The sequence below is a fragment of the Podarcis muralis genome, chromosome 8, assembly GCF_964188315.1.
Source record: "Podarcis muralis chromosome 8, rPodMur119.hap1.1, whole genome shotgun sequence".
NCBI classification, from domain to species: Eukaryota; Metazoa; Chordata; class Lepidosauria; order Squamata; family Lacertidae; genus Podarcis; species Podarcis muralis.
Window position 1 is genome coordinate 46,842,594 of NC_135662.1, and position 14,424 is coordinate 46,857,017.

General features: G+C 40.1%; 2 protein-coding genes across 2 annotated transcripts in view; one reads left to right on the forward strand and one right to left on the reverse strand.

Annotated features, from left to right (window-relative positions):
• Positions 1-9,823, forward strand: part of EMILIN2 (elastin microfibril interfacer 2) — a 35,617-nt gene extending 25,794 nt beyond the window's left edge. Inside the window, exons 5-8 of the mRNA XM_028737264.2 lie at positions 4,748-5,233; positions 6,195-6,236; positions 8,382-8,510; positions 9,178-9,823. Of these exons, the coding sequence (XP_028593097.2) occupies positions 4,748-5,233; positions 6,195-6,236; positions 8,382-8,510; positions 9,178-9,515 (995 nt within the window). The 3' untranslated portion in view covers positions 9,516-9,823. The remainder of the gene's footprint in view (positions 1-4,747; positions 5,234-6,194; positions 6,237-8,381; positions 8,511-9,177) is intronic.
• Positions 9,824-11,026: 1,203 nt separating this feature from the next.
• LPIN2 (lipin 2) overlaps positions 11,027-14,424 on the reverse strand; it is a 35,727-nt gene continuing 32,329 nt past the window's right edge. Inside the window, exon 20 of the mRNA XM_028737266.2 lies at positions 11,027-14,386. Coding sequence (XP_028593099.1) covers positions 14,242-14,386 — 145 coding nt within the window. The 3' untranslated portion in view covers positions 11,027-14,241. The remainder of the gene's footprint in view (positions 14,387-14,424) is intronic.

Genomic DNA, 14,424 nt, shown 5'->3' on the forward strand with positions numbered 1-14,424 from the left:
ACTGGATGTGGGATGAAGAAGTGAACATTGGCAATTGCTGCTTCCATTTTGTTGGTTGTCAAAAAGGATGTAGAATATTCTGTGCCAAAGAGCCAAGAGAATGTAGCATTGTTAGGGGCACCCACAGGATGGAATCCCTATCTTTAAGAGATGTGCAGAATGGAAATTCGTTATGGTGTGCCTTCTCCTGTCATTAAAACCCTATGATGTTGAAAGGCTGCATAATTTGGCCGCACAATTTGAAGTATTGTGCCACCTTAAATAAATCATGTTGTGATAATGGGATGGTTGCAGGATCTTCTCCTTGCTGTCACTTTCCTTGGAATAGGGCATTTGGAGCACCACCTTATCAGAATATTGCTAAATTCAGCAATGACACTTACAATGTCAACATAGTTTATCTGCCTCAGATAAGCAGAACAGAATGGTGCAGAAATTTATTTCCAGTCATATCTCTGTATTCTCTCATAACTGTAGAGTTCACTCAGCCTGCTAAACATAGTAATACTTTAGCTAACACATCTATCAGCACAATTATTTATACTATAGAAGATACAACAGTATTGTTTGATAGGGTGCCCATTTTTTTTAAATAGCGAATGTCCTGAGGGCAGTGGGAGCTGTAGGATTTTTTTTTCTATATGAAATTTTGCACTGCCTAGGCAACATTCACATAGATTATCTTAAATAACACTTGCTCTGTTTATGACGTTACTAATACTCACTTTTTCTAAAGGTCTTCACATTCATCCCTGCTAGTAACTCAGTGAAATAGGCAGTGCTCTTTTTCTTAAAAAATGTTTAGGGGTACTCTCATATTCCTAATCATATTGAAATACTGCCCATCAATGAGGCTAAACTTAGATTCACAAAATGTTTAGGGCTGTGCGTACCTCTGTGTCCCCCCCCCCGGGGGGGGGGAAGCAGTGGAAATAGGGTGATTACTGTCATTTTGCAATCCAAGAACCAAGGCTAAGAGAGGCTGGTTTAGCAGACCTGTTTCCCCACCATCTGCAGTTACTAGTATATATTGCAGTTGTACCTTCTATAGGATTGCCTGTCCTACTGGATTAGGCTCCCCTTCCCCTTTATCCCCAAGGACAAAAGGACCTATGCATGTGGCAGAACAAGGAGAAAGGGCTCTCTCTCACGGGACTTAGGGGAAAGTAGGAAGCAGGAGATGTCAGTCCCGGCAACTGTGCTATGGAAGTTGGTCCTGACAAGCATTTTGGGTAGGCCAATTACTAGGATCACATCGAAACAGCTTGCTCATTTTGTTTGTTCACTTCTCGTATCTCAGTGAACTACCGTATTTTTCACCCTATAGGACGCACTTCTTCCCCTCCAAAAATGAAGGGGAAATGTGTGTGTCCTATGGGGCGAATGCAGGCTTTCGCTGAAGCGTGGAGAGCGAGAGGGGTCGGTGCGCACCAACCCCTCTCGCTCTCCAGGCTTCAGGAAGCTATCCTCCAAACCAGGTCGGGGGACAGCGGGGAGGCACAGCGCCGCCATCCCGCTGTTCCCCAACCTGGTTTGGAGGCTGGCGCTGGGGAGAAGCGCGCTTCTCCCCACCGCCAGCCCCACAAGCTCGGGGGACAGATATCCGCAAGCCTGGGGAGACCGGCGCGACTTCCCGCCGGGCTCCCTAGGCTTGCGGATAGCAGCCTGTTCTGGAGGCTGGGGTCGGGGGAAGCTCGGGCATCCCCCGCCCCAGCCCCGCACCTGGGGGGGAAAATAAATTTTTCCCCTTTATTTCCCCCCCCCAAAAAAACTAGGTGCGTCCTATAGGCCGGTGCGTCCTATGGGGTGAAAAATACGGTATTTCTTTCATAATTTTCCTTTGTCATGTTCAAGATATCCCTGCAGCAACTGCATATATGTTAGAATACGAACTAATATCTTTCAGTGCAGTCAGTGCAGCAGTAATTTCCCTTCAGCACTTAAGTAGCATTTTTTAATGTCCCCAGAGTGCATTATGCATTTTTTAAATGGTAAACATACTAATATTTATCAGCCTAAACTGCTTTATAAATCCCACTGAACACTGCTGGCGTATTATTTGGCTGTGATCATCTAGCAAATCTTATGTAATAAAAGTGGGGCTTCCCGTTTGCTGGCAATGGGGAAAGCAAAGCAAAACATACCCATGTTTTCACTTAGCTCTGCCTCTCATAGCCCTAAGCTCTAAAGCTGTATGGATCATGATACGATGTTCTATATGTAACAGCTTTTAATCCTTGTATATGCTTCCCACAAAACCATCTGTGAACTTATACAATAATGGCAAGTATATTATATGGTTAGACACAGGCCAGAACTGGGGCGGGGAGGCGGGAGGTGGGCCAATTGGCATAGGCCTACGATTTTGAGGGAGCTTGTTCTGGGTCTGCCTGGTAGAAGCAAAGGTTATTGAAATGCTTGGCCATATTACCAGCTTTGCAAGGCTCTAGTTAGACAGTCTGAATTCAAAAATAGAAAGAAATGTTAAATTGGGAAAGATATCTCCTTAGCCCTGTTCTGCAAAAACGAGACTGCAAAGGAAACTGAGATTTCCCAAAACTGAAGGACACCTTACTGATCCATATTAAATACGGTGACATTCTTCCCTGGCTAGTCAATTCAATAAAAACATACAGTTGCAGCTTTTGTGGTAAATAGTGAAGCTTGGTGTTTTGAGAATTCAGGTCCATTTTGTTTTGACCAGCTGCTTGTATCTATATTGTTTAACCCAAGACCAAAAGAAAATATGCCTCAAGATTTATGAAATGCTCTCCCCAGGAAAGCTCACCTAGCACTTTCGTTAATTATCTTTAGGTGCCAGGCAAAAACATTTCTCTTCTCCCAGACCTTTGTTTAATTAGCCAATCTATAACCTTTTAAATTGTGTGTAGGGGGTTATTGTTTTGGTTTGTTATTATGGTTATTATTTTGTGTTTTTATATTGTAATGATGAAGAGTGGTATAGAAATTTTATTAATAATAATTTTAAAAGAACACTGTGTTGTAGGTACACTTGTAAAGCAACAGAATTTTAAGACCACTCAACACAAAATATATGTTTTACCACCTGTAACACTGCCTGTGTAGTTTATACCACTTGCCAAAACAACAACAACAACAAAACCACAACCCCAACTACGTGGGGAAAGCATCAAGGGTCCTTACAAAATTATCTTTGTAATATCAGAAATTTAAAAAGCCCCAACTCTGGGTACCCCTTCAGTCAGTCACATTATGGAACAGAATCATTCTGTAGCAGATCTAATGTTTTGGGCTCTTGAAAAGCCGTATACAGATAAGATTTTGTAAAGGAAAGAAACAGTGTAGATATTGAGGCTAAAAACTTTGCCCCACGTGGGCTTAATGAAGAGCTAGATTTTCTCTTGTACAATTATAAGCTTTGGAGACACTCCCCTGAGGTATTTTGGACTACCATGCTTACAATTTAAAGTCTTTTTTAATCACATATGATTCTTCATTATATATATTATTTCTTTCTTTCAGACAATAATTCAAGTCCCAGTTAATGTGAATACGATATATAGCTAACAGAGATCTCTGCAGTTTGATTTTTAGTTTAAGTAGGGTATACATGCAATTTGTGTATTATCAATTTAGTTTGTATCAATTAAGTGTTGAGAATATATTGTTCATTTGATGTATTGTCTTTTATAGCCACTGAAAGTCTTAAAATGATAATTGGCCAAAACATGTTTTGAAAATAAAATCCACTCCCCACCCCCGGTACTTTAATTAAAATATCAGTTTGTGATATTTGTGAAGCTTTGCTCAAACTATTAGTCACTTAAAGGTAAAGGGACCCTGACCATTAGGTCCAGTCATGGCCGACTCTGGAGTTGTGGCGCTCATCTCACTTTATTGGCTGAGGGAGCCGGCGTACAGCTTCTGGGTCATGTGGCCAGCATGACTAAGATGCTTCTGGCGAACCAGAGCAGCGCACGGAAACGCCGTTTACCTTCCCACCAGAGCGGTACCTATTTATCTACTTGCACTTTGATGTGCTTTCAAACTGCTAGGTTGGCAGGAGCAGGGACTGAACAACGGGAGCAACCCCGTCACGGGGATTCGAACCGCCGACCTTCTGATCGGCAAGTCCTAGGCTCTGTGGTTTAACCCACAGCGCCACCCGCGTCACTTACTTTCTGTTAAATAACTGGTTACTCAGTATATGGAATTCATGCATAAAATCATTTTCTGTAGAACAGTTGTGCTTTATTCTCGAAAACTGGCCAAATTGTAGGTTGTGCCTTGGTGATCTGGAGTGAGAACTATCAAACCTTAAATATGTGTTTCTACCACGACCACCGGATTCCTTTAACGGAATACCCTTCAAAGGGAGGGGTAGGTGATGGCCACAACCTCCCTTCTAACACACAACACATTTTCCAATGCCTAACCGCCAAACCTTACAAAGTTGTGGTGATTTGTTCCGTGCAGAGCGCAGGCAGAGCGCAGGGCCCATGACCACTTAAATGCGGCAAACCATGCCCCCCAGATAGCTGGATTGGCCGGCTGAGGGCGTAACGCGGGCCCAGGACTCACTGTGATGCAGGGAGCCCAACCATGCCCCCCTGCAAAGTGCGGGAAGCGAGTCCCACTCGCAACTCCTCCCCTCACAGAAGAGGAGAGGCTTTGCCATTCTTATAATCATATATTCAAATATTATTCAAGCCAAGTTAGCCAAAACTTCTGATTGGTCCATTTTCTTCCCTCTACAAACCTTTAGCTGAAAATCCAGCAGTGTTACTACCAAGGAAACCACAAGGAAAGATTCCCCTGCCACCACCAGATCCAAGAAAACCATTACAACCAACTCAGTCAGGAACACATCCAGCACCATCACAGCCAAGGACACCACTACAGCCACAACCAGGGGAACATGTGCAGCCATCACAGCCAAGAATACACCTACAGATTCCAGAAATAAGAATACCTTTGAAGCCATCAGATCCACAAATAATCGTACAACCACCATTGCAAGGAATACCTCTTCAGCCACCAGATTCCAGAACTCCTTTACGGCCATCATCACCAGGATTTAAAGCAGGATCAAAACCTTCCTTGCCTGGGTCAAGTGGGATATTTATGGAAACTGGACAGGCAGGACCTCCTGGTACAGTTTTAATGTTGGAAAAAGGACGGAAAAAAAGCAAAAATGGCCAAAATGGCCAGAATAACATGCTGGTTTCCGAAGGGTCTGCTGGAGCACCAGGTGAGCAGATTATCTCTGAGTTACTTGTTGTTTTTTGTCATTGATAAAATATGCATATTTATTCAGAATGCGGTGATCTGTTCTGTGTAAAAAATATGACTGTTTGTTCCATACCAACATACCTGGGGAATCCAATCCTCCTTACCTTTGCATGTTGGGATTTACGATGCTCTGGGGTCGCCCAGAGGCCCCCTCAGTCCCACTGACCTTTCCGAGTGTCCTCCCGGTAAGCACAACTCTGGAATGGCACGTTCCTTCGTTCCAGTGTGCCCTTCAGTGACATCTTCCAGATGAAAGATGCACGCTAATCTTCTGGCATAACGTAGCAAGAAGAACGAACCATCCATAGATCTAAACTACGTATTTATTTATACTATATACAGACACAGAATCATGGCTCTCTCTCATTCAGCTCCAAAAGAGAACAGGCAGGCAACTAGTAAAAGTGAAAGTACATTACACAGTACATACAGATAGGACTGTATCCTGTTCTCATGCTTCTTCTCAGACAGTCATGTGAATTACACCAATCACATAATGCAGCCTCGGAGGAGTGATTTGCTAACATTGCACACCACTGCAGTGGAGGATAACAGCCATTCCTATCTGCAATATCGCTGCTTCCCACCAACATTGTATAGATAGTAGCAGGAGCCACTATGTATATTCCTTTCTTCACTGAAACATGCAGGAAGGGAATGAGAATGTACCAGGTCATGGCCCTCTAAATTCTTCATTTAAATAGCAGTAATTAAACCACTTACTGGTAGTCTACTATAATGCTACTCATTTCAAAAGGACCACTCCAAAAATTATGAGAAATGCAGATGCAGAAGTTACTAAGTACTATAGTACAGATGCTGGTGGTACTGGAATTAATCACATTTGACAGGAGGGGTGTTTCATTATTAGAGACTGTAAATTTGCTTGAAATACGCATCTTTTTCATACTTGTTTGTAGGTTATCCAAAACTTCCACGGCCTCCCTCTACAACTGCACAAGGTAATCTCACGTTTTCAGATTTTTTTTCTTTTTGCTAATTCCCATAACTTGCTTGCTGACATTTACTAAAGCAGTTTATAGCATAAATACTATTTCAGATGACAGTTATTTCCTGAAATATTAACTAAGAAACTATTTCTTCTAGTATAGTTTCAAAATCTGAAACTTATAAACTACTTTCCCTGAATCATCCTCCTGCCCCGCTGCCTCCTCTGTTCACTCTTCAGATTCCTGCCTGTCCCTGACACCTAGAGATCATTATTTAGTAATTTGTATACAGCCCTTCATCCACAGTTCTCAGGGCAGTTCACAAGATGCATGTAAAAGGCTATTAACTAAGTAAATAAACAAAGAGAGAGGATCTTTAAATACCTCCTTGTTGCTTTCCCTCTGTTTACAAAGGAAAGCTTGTTATATTCTTCTCTCTCAGGTATCCTACCCAAGTAGGAACACAAAGGCTGATGCTGAAAATAGGCATATATGTCAGCATAGTGTCTGGGCTTCAACATATGGCTGAGTGCTGGCATTGAATCCATACATTGTGGCATGCACACAGATCCAATAATTTGTATCTAGTAGTTTATTACCTTCAATCTTCATGCAAGGCTAGGCATGGGGAGACTTAGCTAACCGGAGCCCTTGCTTCAGCTAAAGATCAGAAACTATTCTACTGTCATCTTAAACTGTTTAAAGTAATTGATTGTTGACATGTTCCAGACCCGACTGTGTGCAGGTGACTGCAGAGAGCATAGCACTGCTGCTAACACTTGGATAAAGTTAGCTTTCTCATATTAGGCTGTCATGTGGCTCCACTGTTTAAGAAAAGCCACTGAAATAATTGAGATTAAGATTAAGCTTCATTATTTGCTTTGCTTTGGTTGGCAATCTATTGTATCAACATCTTAAAAACTTATATAGTGTGTATATACAAATGCTGTAATAGTTACCTGAAAATTTATCTGACTGCAGTTGGAGGTATGGTTCTGCAGTCTGTTAAGCAGGGGTGAGGAACTCCAAGTCTGGAGGCCAAATGTGCCCCTCCAGGCCTCTGTCTGGCTCCTGGGACCCTTCCCAGGCTATGCCCCCTCCCTACTGGTCCTGCTCCATGCCCTCCCAGGGACAATAGGTTTGCAGGGCCCAGAAAGGAGCAGCTACTATGTAGAAGGACACACTGATTGAAGAAGAAATCAATCAAAGTAAGTTTATTGTACTAGCTGAAAACCATGTCAATTCCATACAATCACAAATTAAAGAATAAAAGGAAATAGCTACAAAAATGTTGAACTGGAGGTAAGTGAAAGTTAATTAAAACACCACTTTTGAATGTGTGTATAGAACAGTTGCAGCAAGGGAGTATGCAGAGACTATTTAGAAAAGTACTTCAGTGGGAAGGACTGGGTAGGGGAAGCCAAATCCATCCACAGCACTCCTTAGAATGACTGTTTTTTCTAAGCAGGCTCTGCATGCACTACACTGCTCTGCTAGGTGAATGAAGTAGAAGAATTGTACATATATTACTCTTAGATGGATTGCAACAACTGCTTGTCCACTTTGAACTTATTTACTTATAAGGAATGGTCACTTTCACTGTGCCAGCACATGGGACTAAAATCGAAGGTTTGCAATGAAAGCAGTCTATTTAGCAAGTTTGTGTTATGCAACACAGTTGTGAAATAGAGCATGTTGCAGTAGCCTCCATGTGGTGGTTGTGATCTGTAGATTGGCCTAGTACTCTCTGTATTGGGCCTTCTTGGAGAAGCCCAAAGGCTTAAAGCCATGAAGGTCATCTTCATGTGGTGGTAATCTCTTTTAGCATAATTGGTATGTGGTACGTAAAGCATATAGCTATATCCATTGTGTTTATTCATTCCACACACTTTTGGTGATGTAGAACTAAGACAGTGTTGCCTAAACATTTGTTGCTGAATGAGATAGGGATAATATTGCTATTCACTTTGTAGATGATAGGAAAAGTGTAAATAGAAGAGGACCTTCAGTCGTCCCAACAGCGGTAAAACTGCAAAAGGTGTGCTTGTTTTGTTTTTGTTCAATTAAGGGCATGGGGAGAACTTTGTGTATAAGACCAGCTAAAGCACTTGTAATGCTGCATTATGTGTCTAAATTATGATCACTTCTTCATTCTAGGAGCAGCTGTTACTTCACCGGTGTCATTCTCTGCTGGTCTCACTCAGAAGCCTTTCCCTAATGGTGTGGGTGTGGTACATTTCAACAAAGTGCTTGTAAATGATGGAAACCATTATAACCCTAAAACAGGTATTGAAAGGTTCATAATTGATAAAGGGAAACGGGAGCAGAATCTGTTGAATGATTTTTTAAAATTTTAAATTCTGTAGAATTTAAATGCATTCCGGCATTTTCTCAACTTGTACCTGCTTATATAAAGCAGCTTAATAGGAGGTTCCCTTCCGGTCCAAGTTAGTGTGAGAACAGACACTACTGATACATTTTTCAGATCCCTCAAGCTGCTGAGGCTGGCAATAACTCCATTGCTAACATCCATTTCTTTTAATCTACCCAATATTGTTTAGTCCTTGAGCATGCTGTCTTCCCCCCATAAAGTCACAAATACAAGTGGCAGAACTGAAGGATTTAATGTTGGGAGAACTTGCTAACAGCAGACACCATTGCATTCTTTCCTATGCATTGGGGAACTGAAGTGAAATCACAATCAGCTCAGTGGATAAAAATGTATAATAAGCATGTGCAGGAGCTAAGGGAGAATGAGCTCATAAGAGGAATTTTATGTGAAGAACTCCTCTTCGTTGTCATGCCAAATAAAATATGACACGTTCAGATTAAATGCCCTTTATTTCCTCCCAGTTATTGTACTGACATACTTATGTTATTTGAAAAAGCGGTAGGAATTGGACTTGGGCCAACTGTACACGTGTGTTTTGATTAATGTGTGTCTTCATTGCAGGCGTCTTTACATCTCCCTATGAAGGTCGTTATCTGATCACAGCTGTTCTAGCTCCAGAGAGGGATGAATACGTAGAAGCTGTGCTGTCCGTTTCCAATGCAAGTATTGCTCAGCTCCACACAGCTGGCTACAGGAGGGAGCTGCTCGAACACCACCGACCACGATCAGGGAAACGAACTTGTGGTGGAACGGGGGCTTTCCATCTTGTTCTTCACCTCAAAGCTGGAGCTGAAGTAAGCATTGTAGTTACTGGAGGCAAACTGGCCTACACAGACTCTGATGAAATATACTCCACATTCAGTGGGGTGTTTCTATATCCTTCCCTTTCTCATGCATAGAGGGGAGTAATGAATAAATGGTGAAGCTTTAATATTTTATTCCTCATTTTTTTTCATCACCTTCAATACTTCTGTTTTAAGTGCAATCTTTACATGACTATATTTTCTTTCCCTCAGTTGACTTTCTTTTAGATTATGGACATTTAAACATCCTACAAAAGAACAGTAGTTACTATGGGGGTATCACTGAAATATGTTCAAAGTAAATTATGCACTGTTTATTAACTTTTGAAAGAGAGACTTTATAATTGCAATCCTGAGTCATTGAAGCTAGTTAAATAAATTTAAAAATTATCCTTGTGAAACTATCTTGTTTTCATGCATTATCCTTAAAATGCTGAAAGCAGCAAAGGAGGTCCTTTTCACTTAAGTTTGAACTAGCTGTTGAAAATTATAGCAGTGGTTGCAGCAATAACTTTTGTATTTCACTTTCTAGTCTTCAAAGCATTTCATGTGCATTAACTTGTTCTAACAATCTTGTAAATCATGTTGTCATCATATTTTAGATAGGGGGAATGGCGCCCAAGGCCGCAGAGTAAATTCAGGAAAAAGGTGATATTTGAACTACTATGCTAGAAGTACGAGGTTCACACAGAATTAGGTTCTTGTAAGTATCTGATGTCCTAAAAGCTTTCATCTGGGAAAAGTGGAAGTTGAGAACAGGCATAATACAACATGGTCTAAATAGCACCACTCCCTTATGTGTTTGTTTTTGCAGCAGACTAAATACTAAAAAGCAAAGACACCCAGCCAAACAGGCCACACCCTCCTTTTTCTGTACTTGGTAATCTACTAATGGTGCTAGGAATTCCAGCAACCAAGGAAAGAACATCCCTCATGAGGCCTGTGAAATTTCTCTTCTTGTCTTGCTTCTTCACTCTTGCAGTTCATCCAAGTTATTACAAACTTGTAGCCTACCCTAAAATACTGAAGATGGCACTACATGTACTTGTTCTGTAGGTTATGACTGGAGTTTCTTTATTGCAGATAGTGCAGATACAGTTTTGTGTACTGTAGTCTTAGTCCTATCTACTCATACTTAATAGAAGACTGCTGCTCTTCTGTGGGAATGGCCAGGAGCCCTTCAGTAAACAATGGGTTGTGCCTTTACTGAAGGTCTCCCTCATGTCTCCAGAAGAGGCAGTCACAGTAAAAATCTAGTGCTTTATTGTAGTTGGCAGAAATTTTGCCCCAGCCCCCAACTGCATTTAGCCACCATGGAGGAGGCTCACCAGCCCCAGTTCTGCAGCAAAAAAGTAACTTTTATGGAAATTGCATTTCTGAATCACTTCTATGGTAACCCAAAACCTTTTCAGCCTACTTTCAGGTAGAGTCCAAAATGAACATAACTACAGGCTTTTTCAGCTGACTGCCTCATCCATGTTTATTCTCCTCTACACCCAAGGTAACTTTTTCCTATATTGTACTGAATGGAATTTCTGTGATTAGGCTGCAGGCCGTTCTGAGCGCCACAGGGAATAATTTCAAATGTATAAAGATAACACATGTAGTGAGGTTTTATTGTAAATTTTATTAACACAGCACAGTGGACATTTTTTTCCTAACAGACCAGTCTTTACAAAAAAAAAAACACTGTACTGGAATGTTCAATGATTAATAAGTGAATAAAGGTATATCAAAGAAAAAACTGGTTATAACACAATTAAATAGAATGTACTGAAGAATTATCTCCAATCTTGCATTCAGAACCAACCACAATGTAGATTCTCTCGCTCTCTAAAGAAAGGTGTCAAAAGTTTTGCTGATGAAAGCCTTATCGCAAAGGTATCAGTTCTAATATATCTGTCTTACATATTAGTTGCTTTAAAGACTTGAGATATCTTGCACTTCAGTTACCAGCCTGCATCACAGTCATATTTGCATAAATTGAATGCATTTAGAAGTTTCCAATGCTGAGCCATATAATATTTTTCCAGATGAGGGCACAATTCTTGAAAAAGTATATGGATAGCGGAGTACTGTTTTTCAAGGATCCCATTTACCCTGCTTAATAGAGACTATTTTTGCATTTACACACACATTCTCTCCTCCAAATACTAGTCTTAACACAAGGACACAAGAGATCTAGAACCTTTACACTGCAATAGAAAACAACTGTTTTCTTGCATAAACAAGCAGAGATTGCCTTAATTATCCATGCATTACTTGCAGGCTTTGATTTCCCAGCTCCTTACTTTACTTGTATTCATTTTATATGACGAATTCCAGGTAAATGATTTGAGAGGTGCAGCATAAGCTGTTCAATACACTTCCAAAGTAAAAGGAAATGCATATTCAAAAACAGCCTTTAAAAGGTTCTTTGTTCATAAACACAAATGTATATCTCTTTCATGGAAAGAACTAAGAAACTTGTGCTGATCTGAAATAGATTTAGTACAAGCGTTGTTTCCCAATACCAGTTCCAAACCATCCATTTCCAGTACAGCAAGGAAACAGATTAAAAATTACCTCTAGCAGATAGCTATATTGGGCACCACCATCTACCAATGAGCAGCTCTGGAGTCACTGAGGTAAAATCCAAACTCATCATGTAATGGTCTGCATAGTGCCATTCAAATTGAGACCAAGAGATAGAAAACAATAGTATATCATTTTAAGAAGTGCATATTTTGTTCAAATGAAGGAAGTGTTTGGATCAAGGTGACTCAAGAGTACTCTTCAGCATTAAGCAAAAGGGAATTCTTCCAGAAGTTTTGGAAATTCTTAATATTCAAAAGCAGCACACAGATCTCCACTCCAAACACTGTCAGAATTATTCACTCCAGTTAACAGTACTGATGCCTTATGAGGAGCAAGATAACCTATTACTGCAAATGTGAAATAATGTACCGTACCTCAGAATAAAGAGGGAGAGAGAAAAAAAGATTAAGAGCATAATGTGAAAGAAACATTCAACTCAAATTGAAATTTAATCTAGGATATTTCAAATTTTCAGAGTGCTTTACAGAGTACCGTATAATATGAAAATGAACAAGTGCTAAATGTTGGAGTGAATTTTATCCAGTACAGTAGGCTTTTCTTTACTAGAGCTATAACTTGTACTTCCTTGTGTGTGGAGATTTAGGTATTCTATTACTTTAAGATATCTGATTGAAAAATAGTTTCAAACCACATACCACATGACAATATAGAGCCCAATCACTCTTTAGTTAGAAATTTCAAGCCCCAACATTTTTTTAAGGTTACATCTACTGTACTGATCTATTTAACTGATCTAATTAGTCTCAAATGTTTTCCCTGTACAAAGTCAAAAGGAGCAAATTACTAGTTGTGAAACTCCTCGATAAGTCTGATAAAGATTTTATTGAGTCCACTAGGTCTAGTCCTTAAATGCTGCTACCATAGTTGACAACATAAAACCAGCACCGGTAGCAAACCTGCAGATTAAATTTAGTAGTTCATACCTGGCAGAGAATACAGTTTTGATACGTTTACATGGATACTTTGGGTGACCAGGAAAGCACTAGTCAGCATTTCAGTTCTTAAGGACTGACCTAGCTTCAAGTTATATGATGATTCAAAAAAGTTAACTCTTTCAGTTTGAGTTGGTTTATGGCATACTAGACTAACCTGGCAGGGAGTTGGAATGTTTTTGCTTATAGACGTTTTAATCAACTATCATTTTTGTGTCAGGGGTTGGATAGAAATAGGTGAAAGAATGTAAGACAACTGGCTACTTAAATCAGGACCTCGATTGCTTTTGGATCCACTGTGGAGCTAAGATACTAAATGTCTAAACAGAAGTAACATTTTGTACCTGACACACACAGTATTTCTCACTTGGATGCCCTTGTCCTGTGCCACTTTTATCAAAACTGGAAAACCCTGATACAGAGTTCTGGAAAGGCATTAATAGTAGTTCCAGTTTTAAAGACTGACTATATACATTACCTTCTTTTATAAAACAAGAATTTATCCCTGAATATTTTCTGAATCTGTTGCCTGCTGATCTATACAGTACCCATGCTAAGTGCAATTAAGAGATGTCAGCTGTTTGCAGCAAAGATGTTCTTACTGTTCTTTAGAATTCTAATTTCGCATAGCAGCTTAGGGAAGCAAAATTGCTGCAAGAAAGCAAAAGCATCTCAGACAGCCCCCAATCACTGTATAGTAGTTGGTTGTTCTTTTGTTTTTTAAAGGCAACACAACCATGAGTGGGTAATAGAAGTACCATTTCCACTACAATCCTCAGTTCTTTAACGGTGTAGCAAAACAGAGTGACCACTACACACGAACTCATGAATCCTTAAGATATTTTTAAAGAAATTAATAATGAGAGAGACATTGTATCTCAAACAGCCTAAGTGCTGGTTTAAGTACTAAATATAATTCCTATAGTGGGCATATTAAATCCCTGCTATCAATTTTACATACTTTTTTCTCTTTTCCTTTAAGATATCAAGGAGGCTAACATACATAACATCACACACATCCACTGTGGTTTGTATATATGAAGATGCAAATCTGCAACCAAATTTCCATTTTCTGTCCTCTATCCTCTGGATGGTCTGCTATTTCAAAGGACTGCTATCTTTCTAATGCCTTAAATCAAACAGTAAGGACATCTTAAAAGAACAAAGAGAGATCAGCCTTGCATTTCATTTGCTTATGCCAAACCTTTGGCGCTTCCTGTATTTAATAAGACACATGGTACCAAAGGATAAAGGAGCCTCTGCAGAAGGAGGTTCTCTGTGATCAGTGCTGTTCAAGCTAAGTCTTCTATGTTCACTTCAGGAAGCTGTTCTCTCCAATAGCAGAAGGAGCTGAATTCTGGGCATACAAAAGCAGAGCTCTGTTCTTTATTAAGAAGTGGAAACACATGTTCTACTAGTTCACTCAGCCTGTAATACCTGTATGCAGAAATAAATAGGAAGGGTTACTCATTATA